Here is a 15,653-nt window from a genome sequence, read left to right on the forward strand (position 1 = left end):
CCGCCTCCTATGCGCTGTTTTAGGTGTTTGCGCTTTGGGCACATGTCGTCACGGTGTGAGGCTGAGCCCCTTTGTGGCGATTGTGGACGTCCTCTTCGCGAGGAACATACATGCACCCCACCACCTCGGTGCATTAATTGTCCTGGCGTCCACTCGCCTAGATCCTCAGACAGCCCCGCCTATCAGAAGGAGAAGAAGATACAAGAAATCAAAACTTTGGATCGGCTCTCTTATTCTGAGGTGCTCTTCTCAGGCGACCATCGGGGAAACGTTCCGGACCCCAGCTTCCGAGGTCCGGCGTTCCAAAACGGACCCCGCGCGTGAGGACCTTCTTCGGGTCCAGCCCACCATCCCTGTGCCTCCTCGGCCTTCCAAGAAGGCCTCCAAGAAGAAGTCTCTATCCCCCTCTCCACCCCGGCACGTTTCGTCTGACGCTTCATCCGTGAGTCGCTGCTCCCGGCCGTCCTCAGTTTCGCCGGGACGCTCTGCTGCCAGGCGCTCCGCCGGCCTTTCATCGGCAAATGATGCGGCCCCTCCTACACAACCAGGGACAGCGGCCGCAGCTGGCAACGAGTCGATGGAACCGGATCCGCCTCCCGTCGGTTGTAACGTTGTTCCCTCGCAACCTCGCCCTCCGCGGCCGTCGAGGTGACCAGCTCTTCCCCCGTCTCGTTCCCCCAACTTTTTGACTAGCGATGGCGTTGTTTCATTGGAACATAAGAGGTATTCGATCTAATCGGGAGGAATTACAACTGCTCCTCCGCCTGCACTGTCCGCTCGTCCTTGGTCTCCAGGAAACCAAGTTGCGCCCAACTGACCGTATTGCCTTTACCCGCTATACCTCGGAGTGGTATGACCTCACCCCTGTGGACGGTATCCCAGCTCATGGTGGGGTCATGTTGCTCGTTCGGGACGATGTCTATTACCATCCCATCCCATTGAAAACCCCACTCCAAGCAATAGCTGTCCGCATTACTCTTTCTGCTTTTACTTTTTCAGTTTGTACCATCTACACTCCACCGTCATCTGCTGTTAGTCGGGCTGACATGATGCACCTGATCGTTCAGCTTCCCCCGCCGTTCTTATTGTTTGGCGACTTCAATGCCCATCATCCCCTTTGGGGCTCTCCTGCATCCTGTCAAAGAGGCTCACTCTTGGCGGATGTCTTCAACCATCTCAATCTTGTCTGCCTCAATACCGGCGCCCCGACTTTCCTCTCGGACTCTACTCATACCTACTCCCACTTGGATCTCTCGATCTGTTCTACCACTCTTGCCCGTCGGTTCGAGTGGTATGTCCTTTCTGACACCTATTCGAGCGACCACTTCCCCTGTGTCGTTCGTCTCCTGCACCACACCCCATCCCCAAGTCCTTCGAGCTGGAACATACTGAAAGCTGACTGGGGACTTTACTCCTCCCTGGCGACCTTTCCGGACCACGATTTTCCCAGTTGTGACAGTCAGGTCGAATACCTCACAGCTGTTATTATCAATGCTGCTGAACGTTCCATTCCTCGTACTACTTCTTCTTCACGTCGCGTTTCCGTCCCCTGGTGGAACGAGGCTTGTAGGGACGCTATCCGTGCTCGACGACGTGCTTTACGCACCTTTCGCCGCCATCCTACGTTGGCGAATTGTATTGCATACAAACGACTCCGAGCGCAATGCCGTAGAATCATCAAAGACAGCAAAAAAGCTTGTTGGGCCTCTTTCACCAGCTCCTTTAACAGTTTTACTCCCTCTTCCGTCGTTTGGGGTAGCCTGCGCCGGCTGTCGGGCATTAAGGCCCACTCCTCGGTACCTGGCCTGACCTCAGGTAATGAGGTCCTTGTTGATCCTGTGGCTGTCTCCAACGCCTTTGGCCGCTTTTTCGCGGAGGTTTCAAGCTCCGCCCATTACCACCCTGCCTTCCTTCCCAGGAAAGAGGCAGAAGAGGCTCGGCGACCTTCCTTCCACTCGCTGAATCTGGAAACTTATAATGCCCCCTTTACTATGCGGGAACTCGAACGTGCGCTTGCACTGTTCCGATCCTCTGCTCCGGGACCAGATGCCATTCACATTCAGATGCTGGCACACCTTTCTCCGGCGAGCAAAAGCTTCCTTCTTCGTACCTACAATCGCGTCTGGACCGAAGGTCAAGTCCCCAGGCGTTGGCGTGACGCCGTTGTTGTTCCTATACCCAAACTCGGGAAGGATAGACACCTTCCTTCTAGTTACCGCCCCATTTCTCTTACAAGCTGTGTCTGTAAGGTGATGGAGCGCATGGTTAATGATCGGTTAGTCTGGATTCTTGAATCTCGACGACTACTTACTAATGTCCAATGCGGCTTTCGTCGCCGCCGCTCCGCTGTTGACCACCTTGTGACCTTGTCGACATTCATCATGAACAACTTTTTGTGAAGGCGCCAAACGGTAGCCGTGTTCTTCGACTTGGAGAAGGCTTATGATACCTGTTGGAGAGGAGGTATCCTCCGCACTATGCACAGGTGGGGCCTACGCGGTCGCCTGCCCCTTTTTATTGATTCCTTTTTAACGGATCGAAAGTTTAGGGTACGTGTGGGTTCTGTATTGTCCGACGTCTTCCTCCAGGAGAACGGAGTGCCTCAGGGCTCCGTCTTGAGCGTGGCCCTTTTTGCCATCGCAATCAATCCAATTATGGATTGCATTCCACCTAATGTCTCAGGCTCTCTCTTTGTCGATGACTTCGCGATCTACTGCAGTGCCCAGCGAACATGCCTCCTGGAGCGCTGCCTTCAGCGTTGTCTAGACAGCCTCTACTCATGGAGTGTGGCAAATGGCTTCCGGTTCTCTGAAGAGAAGACGGTTTGTATCAACTTTTGGCGATATAAAGCGTTCCTTCCGCCATCCTTACATCTCAGTCCCGTTGTTCTCCCATTCGTGGACACAACTAAGTTTCTAGGGCTCACGTTGGACAGGAAACTGTGTTGGTCTCCACATGTCTCTTATTTGGCGGCCCGTTGTACACGTTCCCTTAATGTCCGCAGAGTTCTTAGCGGTTCATCTTGGGGAGCGGATCGCACTGTCCTGCTTCGCTTGTATCGGTCCATAGTCCGATCGAAGCTGGATTATGGGAGCTTCGTCTACTCGTCCGCTCGGCCATCCCTCTTACGCCGGCTCAACTCCATCCACCATCGGGGGTACGTCTTGCGACCGGAGCCTTCTACACTAGTCCTGTCGAGAGTCTTTATGCTGAAGCTGCAGAGTTACCATTGACCTACCGGCGCGACGTACTGCTGTGTCGGTATGCCTGCCGGCTGTTGTCTATGCCCGACCACCCCTCTTATAAGTCCTTCTTCGCCGATTCTCTCGACCGTCAGTACGGGTTGTATGTCTCTGCCCTGCTGCCCCCCGGAGTCCGCTTCCGTCGCCTGCTTCGACAATTGGATTTTGCCCCCCTACCACCTTCAGAGAGGGTGAGAGCCCGACACCACCTTGGCTCCAGGCTCCGGTTCATATTTATCTCGACCTCAGCTCACTCCCAAAGGAGGGTACTCCGGCTGCAGTGTATTGCTCACGGTTTGTCGAACTTTGTGCTCGCCTGCCGGTCACACCTTTATTTACACCGATGGCTCCAAAACTGACGATGGTGTCGGCTGTGCCTTTGTCGTCGGGGCCGCCACCTTTAAATACCGGCTCCTCGACCAATGTTCCAGCTTTACGGCCGAGCTTTTTGCTCTCCATCAGGCCGTTCAGTATGCCCGTCGCCACCGCCATTCCTCGTACGTACTCTGCTCTGACTCACTCAGTGCTCTTCAGAGCCTTGGAGCTCCCTATCCGGTCCATCCCTTGATTCAACGGATACAGCAGTCCCTCCATTCTTTCGCTGATAATGGTGGTTCTGTCAGCTTTCTGTGGGTTCCCGGACATGTAGGAGTGCCAGGGAATGAGGCTGCGGATGCTGCAGCCAAGGCTGCAGTCCTCCTGCCTCGGCCAGCCTCCTGTTGTGTCCCGTCATCTGACGTTCGTGGGGATGTATGTAAGAGGCTTGTGTCGTTGTGGTGGGATGCTTGGTCATCCCTCCAAGGAAACAAGCTCCGGACAGTAAAACCGCTCCCAACTGCTTGGACAACATCCTCCCGACCATCTCGGCGCGAGGAGGTCCTTCTGACCAGGTTGCGGATTGGGCATTGCCGGTTTAGCCACCGCTACCTGCTCTCCGGTGACCCAGCCCCGCAGTGCCCTTGTGGTCAGGCATTAACAGTGCGCCATGTTTTATTGTCGTGTCCCCGTTTTAGTCAATTTCGTGTTGTCCTGTCCCTGCCATCTACTTTACCGGATGTTTTAGCTGATGACGCTCGAGCAGCTGCTCGTATTCTGCGTTTTATAACTTTAACTGGCTTGTCCAAAGACATTTAACCTTTTTACTTATTTTATCTGCATCTTTGTCAGGTCCTTCTGGTGACCCCCATCCCCTTGAGTTTTAACAGATTCCATGTGCTCTAACAACAGTGACTGGGCGCCAATGACCCCAGCAGTTGAGCGCCCTTAAAACCAACACAAAAAAAAAAAAAAAAAAAAAAAAAAAAAACCAGTTCCTCTGGCCCAGGGACAGACACTGTTCGCATTCAGATATTGCAGCATGTTTCTCTTGCAGGCAAGCACTTTCTGCTTAATATGTACAACCTCATCTGGGCAGAGGGCAATTTTCCCAAATGCTGGCATGAAGCCACTGTCACACCCATACCTAAGCCCGGTAAGGACAAACACCTTCCTTCTGGCTACCACTCCATCTCTCCAGCTGTGTTTGCAAGCTGGTATGATCCATGCCCGGCCGGTATAGTGACTAGAGTCTCGCAATTTACTAACCACTACACAGTGCGGATTTCAAGCACGCCATTCTCCAGTTGACCATATTGTCCCTTTGTCCACCCATGTCATGATTCGTTTTTTGTGGAAATCCCAGACTGTGGCCATGTTTTTCAATTTGGAGAAAGCCTAAGGCACTTGCTGTAGGACTGGTATCCTCCATACTCTCTACACGTGGGGCTTCCTTGGTCACCTGCCCCATTTCCTTGAGGAATTTTTAAAAGACAGAGTTTTCAAGGTACGTTTGGGTACTGCTTTGTCAGACACCTTTATCCAGGAAAATGGTGTGCCTCAGGGTTCCGTCCTGAGTGTCATCCTCTTTGCTATCGCCATTAACCCTATAATGGCCTATCTCCCGCCGGGCATCTCCGGCTCCCATTTTGTTCACGATTTTGCCACTTGTTGCAGTTCTCCACAGACCTGTCTCACTAAGCAGCCTCTTCAGCAGTATATTGATCGCCTTTACTCTTGGTGCATTGACAATAGCTTTCGTTTTTACACTGACAAAACTGTCATTGAATTTCTGGCAGTGTAAATGGTTTCCCCCACCACGTTTTACATCTTGGGCCTGTTGCCCTTCCGTTCTTTGAAACTATGAAATTCTTCGGGCTCCTGCTTGATGGGAAACACTCTTGCTCCTCCTACAAGTCTTACCTGGCAGCCTGCTGTACATGGTCCCTCAATGGTACTTCCCAGGGTGCAGATCGAACTACTGTCCACTGTTTGTAACAGTCCCTTGCCTGTTCGAAACTGGACTATTGGGTGCTTTGTTTACGCATGTGCATGACCGTCCCTCTTACACCGTCTCAATACTATCCGCTATCATGGCATCCGTTTGGCCACTGGCGCCTTTTACACTAGCCTGGTTGAGAGTCTATATGCATAAGCCGCTGAACTACCACCGTGACTTTCTCCTCAGCAGGTATGCATGCCATATGTCTGCCATGGCCACCCATCCTATGCCTCCTTCTTCGATGACGTACTGGAAGTGCCAGTATGGGGTGTGCCCCTCTTCTCTGTTGCCTACTTGCGTTCACTTTCGGCTCTTGATCCAGCAGGTTAACTTCAAGCTCCCTGCAACTTTCTGGTGGATGTGAACTGTTCACCACCTTGGCTGTATGCTGCGGACTGCGTTCACCTTGGCCTTAATTCGCTTCCTAAGGACACTATACCAGCCTTGCTCTATCGCCTTCAGATTCACAACCTTCTCGTGGAATTTCGTGATAACACCTTTGTGTTCACTGATGGCTCTTGGACTGACCATGGTGTCAGGTGTGCCTTCATCATTGGTGCCTACATTTTTTGGTATCAGCTTCTGGGACACTGTTCAGTATTTGCAGCAGAGCTCTTCGGAGAATATCAAGCTACAGAGTACATCCGGTGAACACAGGCTTTTCAATTGTGTCATCTGCTCGGACTATCAGCACCCTTCAAAGCCTCTGTGCACTGTTCACTGTCCATCTCGTAGTGCAATGGGTCCAGGAAAGCTTGTACTTGTTCATTCTATAGAGCCACTGTGATGTTTATGTGGATTCCTGGTCATGTCGGTCTGACGGGAAACGAGGCTGCTGACCCTGTTGCCAAGGCTGCAGTCCTTGTACCTCAACCCACTAGTTCTTACATTCCTTCTGATGATCTCTGTATTGCCGTCTGTCAGGAGGTGGTGTGGCTGTGGCATCACCACTGGTCCTCCCTTCATGGGAATAAACTTCAGGTTATTAAGCCTTTCCCAGCAGCTTGGATGACCTCCTCTTGCCCTCACCATTTTAACTAAGTTGCGCATTGGGCACTGCCTTTTTAGCCATCGCTATTTGTTAAGTGGCACTCTCCCCCACTTTGTGCACCATGCGCCCAACTTCTAACTTCTGCCATTTCCTGATGGAATGCCCTTTTTTTGTCCAGTTATGTTCCTGTTGGCGTTTGCTGTCTGAGTTATTGGCCGTTTTAGCGAATGACGCACGGGCTGTCGACTGCGTTTTACTTTTTATCCGTCATAGCAGTACCGCGAAGGCCATTTAATTTTTAGGTCTGGTCCTCCATTTCTCTAGTGCATATTTTATAGACCTTTCTCCATGTCCCTGTTTTTAGCTATCTTCTCTTCTGTTGTTGGGGATTGACATTATGACCCTGGTTGTTTTTGTGTCCTACATCAATACAGAACAGAAAGAGGGGGGGGGGGGGGGGGGAGAGGAGAAGTACAGAAGTCCTTTCATTTTTTTGTCAACTTATGTCTTTATTTACCTTGAGATCTCAAAATTTGTCAGGGAAAAATGCTAAAACTTGTCTGGAAATCAGGGAAATATCAGAGAATTTCACTCGGGGAAACTTGTGACAACCCCTGGCCGCAAATCATTATCCTTCTCAGCTTGTTGCTGATGTGCAATTGCCAATATCTGCCAGACATGCATGACAGAGTTTGTCAGAATGTGATAAAGTAGTGTCAGTGATGAGAAGTAGTTTAATTTAGATGATCCGGATGGATTTCAGAATTATTGACAGGGCCTGAGAACAGAGCAGCAGCAGGTGAGAATGAGCTGGCATTTAGTTGATGAATGATTTGGGCAGCCTTCTGCATGAAAGATAAATCAAGCACTGCTTGTCTGAAAACTAGAATGAGTTCTAACATTTTCAGTGAGGTACCAGAGACAGAACTGGTTAGAATGTACGAGGACCTGAGGGGCGATAGTCTAATATTTCAACAAGATAATGCATCTGTGCACTAGAACCAAAATGCGGTTTGAAGATAAAGCTATAGAAATCTTGTCCTGGCCTGCACATAGTCCGGATTTGAACCCTGTGGAGAACATTTGGGGAATACTTGCAAATTGTGTTTATCACAATGGAAGGCAATTCGTATCCATAAGTAAGCTGAAAAGTGGAATATGCAAAGAGTGGGCAATAATTTCACTGCAAGAACAACAAATCTAACAAAATCAATGCCAAAGAGAATTTGTTTAGATAATTAGGAAGAATGGAGGTTGGAAAAAGTACTAACAGTGCAATAACACAAGAAGACACTGAGTGCCTTTATACCTATTTTCAGCCAGGGAATGCAACCGTCTTATTTTGTTACTCGTGTTATGGAAGAAACTATGTAATCCCATCATGATTATTAATATAATCTGTCAGTTGATAGTCCTTTTTGAAATCCAAACTGTTTGCTTGTATGCATGTTTTCCTGTACTAGGTATTTGCAAAGTATGTTGTTCATAATTTCAAACTGTTTTGAAAAAATGGAATGTGTAAGTAATTTTTTACTAACATTTTGGCTCCTTTTTTTGTGAAGCGGCTTTACAATAGTGTGTTTAAAATAACCCTGTGAAAGTATGAGTATGAAAATATCCATCACAAAGTTCAGTTGTACAGCATTTAATTATTTTACTGTCAATTTCATCATAATGTCTTGAACATTGATTTATAAGTTAAAGAAATCTGTATGAATGTTAAAAATAAGAAAAAACAAGTTACTGTGGAAGTTTCCACTTTCAGATTAGAAGAGGATGGAGTTGTGACAGATTGTAGCATTCGTACCCAGGAACCAGAAGAAATGTTGGATTTTGATATTGAAAATGCACATGTACTAAACAAAGTGATAGCTAGAGCTGATAACATGAAAGATGTTCTAACTGAATTGGACTCGACTAGTGAATTTGTTGAAGTTTTATTGTCACCTGATCCTCCCTACTTCCGTCTTGCTACAACTGGTAATGCGGGTGATACAAAGGTAATAACAAATGGAATTTCACTTCCACCACATTTTAAGACACCATATGCCTCTTATTAATTTCTGTGTTGATCAAGCAGTGGATATTCCTGTTTGAAATAACGACGATATTACGAAAAGGATAGAGTGGAACTCACCATATAGAGGAGATATTGAGTTTCAGGCAGACACAGTAAAAAGACTGTTATACATTAAGCCATTCAACCAAAAGACCTCCTTCTCGAGTACACACACACACACACACACACACACACACACACACACACACACACAGAGCATATTATGGGCATACACATATAGTTTATAATTAAGATAATATAATAATTTAAATGAGTTTAGAGGTTTTTTTCTTTCAACTTCTTAAAATTTACTTGCTTAAAAAATTCTGATGATGAATGTAAATAGTGATCTAATGTGAATGCTCATAAGATTCAGCTGAACTCTGAAGAAAGAGACAGCTTATATTTCATATGGGGAAACTGTCATAATTTTCGTAGCACAATTTGTAATGGGTGTCCTATAAGCTGATGTTCTTATCAACATGAACACAATACAAATTAGTTTTTATTTAACTCTTTAAAACACATTCTTATGTATGTTTATGAAGTCACAGAATATAAATGCAGTAGAGTGTGGATTTATAATCAGATGTGGCATATTTTCTTTCATGTTGCATTTGTTTTCAGTTATATGTCTAGTATTTGAAACATTATGCAGACAAAAGCCCAAACAATCTGGCCCTTATAAGCATTAATTATGCTGCAGTTTAGTCATACAGGTCTTGAAGGCTTCTGCTTCAATAGACTTACTGTAATGATTTCTTAAGGACTGTGTCACTATGGTGTCTTTTTAATACCAAGAAGCCTCTTTTGTATTTAAGTTGCGTATCTCTCAGTTTATTTTGTAATAAAAAATGCCTGAATTCAACTTGGGAGGTTTTTTGAAAGACCATAACCCAGGGTATGACTTCAAAGTTCACAGGGACAAGTGTTTGTTAATTGTTCTTTAGATCACATTTACAATGAATGTTATTAAGTTGAATTGCACATATTAACAGAGGAAAACACACATGTATTTCAATGTCTTTGTGTGATAGATCACTTTTGTTAGAGTGGCAACATAGCGTAGGCTCTCTGTAGTGTTCATATGCAGTTTGTATTGCCTATCATCCAGTCATCTGGTGTGTGTGTGTGGGGGGGGGGGGGGGGGGCTCTGTAAAAATAATTAATTATTTTTATTCAATACTTCTTCTGTGATATATAAGCAGCTGTTTGTTAGTTAGTTTCATGTTACATGGATCATTTTGCATGATAAATCATAATAATGTGGAATGAGTCATTGTAAATTCACATCGCAAATTGATTTCTAAATGTGGCTACATGCTGAACATTTATAAGGTGTTTTCTTTTATACAGATATGAATTAGTAATTCCTACCCATTACCTTTTAAACATTACAATAATGGCAGTTCATCTATGGAGTAGAAGAAGAAAATTTTTCAATTTTGTTTTCAAATTTTACTTTGCTGTCTATTAGACAGTCTATATCACCGGGTAAGTGATCAAAAATTTTAGTTGCAGTGTTGTGAACCCTTTTTTGTGCTAAAGACAACCTAAATGCGAAGTAATGAATGTCATTTTCCTTGTGGTATTGCAATTATGTAGATCATTGTTCCTTTTGAACTGCAGTGGATTATTTACAAAAAACCTCATGAGGGAGAAATATAGTGTTAAGCAATAGTCAGAATGTCAGCACTTTAAACAGATGCCTGAAAGATGAACATGGGTGAGCACATTTTTTTATACAGCGTGTTTTTGAACAATGTAGACTCTTTCTTTCTTAAAGATGAATTCATTCCCTCAGAACCTTATTCTGTATGACATTACTGAACAAAAATATGTCAAGTTACTGATTTATCTCTCCCCTGGATTTGCAGTGATTCTAAGTGCAAATGTGGCTAAGCTAAGTTGTTTTAGGAGTACCAGAATTTGCTTCTTCCAGTTTCATTTCTTATCTAAATAGACACCTAAGAATTTCAAAGTTTCCACCCAGTGTATTATTTCATCACCACATGTACAATTTATCATTGGTGTAGTCCCTTTAGATGTGAGAAATGACTATGTTGCGTCTTTTTAAAATTGAGGGAGAGGCCATTTGCAGAAAACCAGTCAATGATACTTTTTAGAACTTTGTTTACCATTTCTTCTGTTTTTCTATTGATTCCAATGCTAGTGTCTTCTGCAAAAATAACTAATTCTGCTTGTTGTGTATTAGGAGGAAAATCATTTACGTATATGAGAAACAGTAGTGGACCTAAGATTGAGCCTTCGGGAACCCCATAGGTGATTTCTACCCAGCTAGAATAATGTCACCATACTACATTGGTTGAATTGCTGAGTACAGATTTCTGCGTTCTTTTGGTTGGATATGGCATAATCGTTGGTTTGCTGTATCATCGATCCCTTGAAACTTCAATTTATTTAGGAGAATATTGTGATTCACACAGTCAAATGTCTTAGACAGGTCACATAAAATACCAACAAGCACAGTTTTGTTATTCGGTGTTTGTAAAATTTGGTGGGTGATAATGTAAATGCCATTCTTAGTACAGAAACTCTTCTGAAATCCAAACTAGGTTTTGCTGAAGGTATTATTGTTGCTCAAATGAGGTACTATCCTAGAAAACATCACCTTCTCAAGATGTTGGAAAATGATGTCAGCAGTGAAACAGGTTGGCAGTTACTGACATATCTCCTATCACATTTCTTAAAGAGGTGTTTGACTACAGTATATTTCAGTCTCTCTGATAAAATGCCTCGAGTTAGTGATGCATTACATGTTTGAGATAAGACTGGGCTACGGAGAAACATTTTTGCTCTACGCTGGAAGACACTTCTGCTATATCTCAGACATTTTGTTTCTGTGGTAGATTCTCAGCTAGTTCTGTAGCTGCGTATTTCATCCACGATCATCTTGTAGACATCTGTTTAAGGAGTTGGGCATTCTGACTGTGCCAAAGCTACATTCTGTAAAGAGTAATGCAGATCATTTTCCCCTCTGTGTTGTATTTGTGAATATCTCTGTTACTCTCAAACTCAGATGGATAGTTGATAACAAATTTCATATGTGAATAAATGTACTGTGTGGCTGTAGATAATACTCACAGCTGCTTAAAGAGATGCCTACAAGATGTACATGTGTGAACCACTCAGATAATTCTGATTACTATCTTTTGTGCAATGAAGGCTTTTTGCCTAATTGGTGAGTTACCCCAAAATATGACCCCATGAGACATCAGTGAATGAAAATATTTTCACCTACTGGCTTCTATATCCCAAAGTTGCCAATTATTCGTATGTCAAAAGTAGCCGAACCTAACATTTTGGCACTACTTTATATCTTTTTTCTAGTTTTTAAGTTTTGATCAATATGCTCACGTAAGAACTTAGAGCTTTCCACTATATCTATTCTATCTTCTTTATATATTAAGTTAATAGGAGGTGGGATGTTTTTGACAGTACAAAACTGGATGAGTTATGTTTCTCCAAAGTTTAAAACTAGCCCATTTGTGCAAAATCAAGCAGTAAATTTCACAAAAACTTCATTGGCCGATTCTGTCTCCTGATTGAAATAAAACGGTAGAGCATTAACATACAACAAGAACAGTAGTGAGACAGAGACCATGCCTTGTGGGTATGTAATTTCTCACCATCCAGATGAAGAGGCATCCTTCTTTATATTACTAATAAAGCCTAGGGTGTCTGTCAGCTTTCTGTTTCTTAAATAAGGAGTAAGCCAGGCATGTGCTCACCTACATACACTGAGGTGACAAAAGCCAAGGGATACCTCCTAATATTGTGTCGGACCTGCTTTTGCCTGCGTGTGGTGCAGCAACTCAACCTGGCATGGACTCAACGAGTCATTGGAAGTCCCCTGCAGAAATATTGAACCATGCTGCCTCTATAACTGTCCATAATTGCAGAACTGTTGCTGATGCAGTATTTTGTGCACAAACAGACCTCTTGATTATGTCCCATTATTGTTTGATGGGATTCCTGTCAAGCATCGAGTAGGCCAAACCATTCACTCAAATTGTCCAGAATGTTCTTCAAACCAGTTGTGAACAGTTGTGACCCGGTGACATGTTGCATTATCATTCACAAAAATCCCTTCGCAAATGGCTGAAAATGGTCTCCAAGTAGCCGAAGATAACCATTTCCAGTCAATTTTTTGTTCATTTGAAGCAGAGGACCCCGTATATTCCATGTAAACATAGCTCGCACCGTTATGGAAACCACTACTAGCTTGCACAGTGCTTTGTTGACAGCTTGGGTCCACGGCTTCATGGGGTGTGCACCACACTTGAACCCTACCATCAAGTCTTACCAACTGAAATCATTTGATCAGGCCATGGTTTTGCAGTCATCTAGGATGCAACCGATATGATCATGAGCCCAGGGAGACGCTGCAGGCGATGTCATACTGTTAGCAAAGACACTTGTTTTGGTCGTGTGTTGCCACAGTCCAAGATATATGGATACATTCATCGTGTGCCCCACTTTGATTTCTGCAGTTGTTTCACACAGTGTTGGCCATCTGGTAGCACTGACAAGTCTACACAGATGCCGCTGCTCTCAGTCATTAAGTGAAGACCGTCAGCCTGTGCTTTGTCCTTGGTGAGAGATAATGCTGGAAATTTGGTATTCTCAGCACATTCTTGATGTTGTAGATCTCGGAATATTATTTTCCCTAATGATTTCCAAAATGGAATGTTCCTTGCGTCTAGCTCTAACTGCCATTCTGCGTTCAAAGTCTGTTAATTCTCATTGTGTGGCCTAAATCGCATTGTAAACCTTTCCATATGAACCACCTAAGTACAAATGCACTGCCTTTTTATACTGTGTGTATGCACTACTACTGAAATCTGTATATGAGCATATTGCTATCCTATGACTTTAAGGACACCAGTGTGTTCCATAAAAATTTATTGCCTGTAGTGGAATATTACACTTGACATAATCAAATGCTCCCAATAAGTCACAGAAGATCACAAGTAAACACCCTGAAATAATGTTGCATTAATTTTTATTTCACTGAGTATCAAACTGGGTTGTAGGACTATTGTAAGTGATTTAGAATGATTTTCGCCTGCGGTAGTATTTTACAAATATGAAAATTTATGGGTGCCCCTGTGGCTGTACCACAGATTAATTTGTATATCTTCTTGTGGGTGACAATATCATCTATCATGGTTTGGCTTTCAGACTACACATCATGCCCTGTGTACTGGCTGAGTAAATCTGTTCACATTTCAAAGAAAGGCAGAGTAGGGAGCTGGTTCATTACAATACTCACTTTAAAAAGTGTGTGATAGTTAACCCAAAATTGGTTATGACATTGCTTCTCACCCTGTAGACATTAAAAGTTATGCTCTGAATGGAGCACAATGTGTAAAATTCCTTGGGGTCCAGCCACATGAAAAGTTAGAATTGAATCAAGGCGTGGGTAAACTAACTAGTCAGGAAGTTCAGTTCAGCATGTTGCACTCTGAGAAGCATCTCTAATTGTGTTGACTGAAAGGGAAGAGTGTATGTTAGGTTATTTAGCATATTTTCAGTCCCCATTGTCTTTCGGAATTATCTTCTGGGGTGATGCACCTAAAGTAAATAAAGTGGTTATTCAGCAGAAGTGAACAATAAAAATATTACGTAAAGTAGATAACTGTACATCTCGCAGAAGCCTTTTTAAGGATCTTGGATTCATACTCTCAGTTCTTGATACATGTACTCTACGGTTTTTGTGACTGATGACAAATATCAAATTCATCTGAACTGTGATATACACGGTCACAAGACAGAAAAATAGTTTTCATGTAGATCTTGCCTCCCAGTCCAAGGCTCAGAATAGAGTTATGTAATGTGGTGGTAAGATATTCAGAAAGCTGGTATCTCATGTAAAGCCGGGAATTAGAAAGCCAAGTATTAGCCATTTTGAATATTTAGATTCAGGGAATGAAAAGTTCTGTTAGCTACATGGCAAGCTAGAATGTTTGTTGCAAAGTTTTGTGACAAGTAGTGATAGACTATAAATAGAACTGATTTTTACAGATGAAAAAATATTTTCTTTGGAAAATACCATTGTAATGAAGCAAATATTAAGTTACATATAGCAGATAAACTGCAGCTTTGTAGTAGAACTGAAGAGACAGCAACTTTGTTCAAAGTAGCTGTTGTCTTTCTAATTTTCTCGATTAAATTTAGATGTTGTAAGTCTGAATAGCATTAAGCGGTATATACGGTAGACAGTTTAAGTTTGTCTGGTTTCTTTATCTTATGTTCATGTATGACTAGACTCACCTTTCCACTTCCCTGAAGGTTTTGATTCTTGATGGCGTCTACTGAACGCAGAGAGAGAGAGAGAGAGTGAATGAGTGAATCATGTTTATTTATATCTGGCATTACTTGAAACATTTATTTATGAAAATTATTGTGAAGACTTCACCGTTTTGGATTGGAAACTTTTTTCTTTCCATTTTCAGGTTGACATTTCCAAGGATAGTGACATGATTGAATCTTTCAACTGCACCACAACTACTGTTTCAAGGTAAGCAAGTGTGTGTGTGTGTGGGGGGGGGGGGGGGGGGGGTGATGAACGCATGCATGCACCAGCCACTTTGGCAAGTACAGTCCAGCCCTACAGTCAACATTTCAGCAATGGGTTTGACTTTAGAGACAATAAAGCATGAGCACATTATATCCATCTCCTGAAAACATACCTCCAGGAGGCAGGACTTTACTGAATGGGGTGGCATGTTATACACTATGTGATCTAAAGTATCCGGACACTTGGCTGAAAATGACTTACAAGTTCGTGGCGCCCTTCATTGGGAATGCTGGAATTCAGTATGGTGTTGGCCCACTCTTAGGCTTGATGACAGCTTCCACTCTCACAGGCATACGTTCAGTCAGGTGCTGGAAGGTTTCTTAAGGAATGACAGTCCATTCACCAAGGAGTGCAGCACTGAGGAGATGTATCGATGTCGGTTGTTGAGACCTGGCACGAAGTCGGCACTCCGAAACATCCCAAAGGTGCTCTATAGGATT

General features: G+C 43.9%; 1 protein-coding gene across 4 annotated transcripts in view; it reads left to right on the forward strand.

Annotated features, from left to right (window-relative positions):
* LOC126419088 (cell cycle checkpoint protein RAD1-like) overlaps nt 1-15,653 on the forward strand; it is a 114,592-nt gene that overhangs the window by 16,334 nt on the left and 82,605 nt on the right. For all 4 annotated transcript variants that reach the window (XM_050086181.1, XM_050086180.1, XM_050086179.1 and 1 more), the window contains 2 exons: nt 8,316-8,550; nt 15,089-15,153. In XM_050086181.1, the coding sequence (XP_049942138.1) occupies nt 8,316-8,550; nt 15,089-15,153 (300 nt within the window). The remainder of the gene's footprint in view (nt 1-8,315; nt 8,551-15,088; nt 15,154-15,653) is intronic.

The sequence above is a fragment of the Schistocerca serialis genome, chromosome 9 (genome assembly GCF_023864345.2).
Source record: "Schistocerca serialis cubense isolate TAMUIC-IGC-003099 chromosome 9, iqSchSeri2.2, whole genome shotgun sequence".
NCBI lineage: Eukaryota > Metazoa > Arthropoda > Insecta > Orthoptera > Acrididae > Schistocerca > Schistocerca serialis.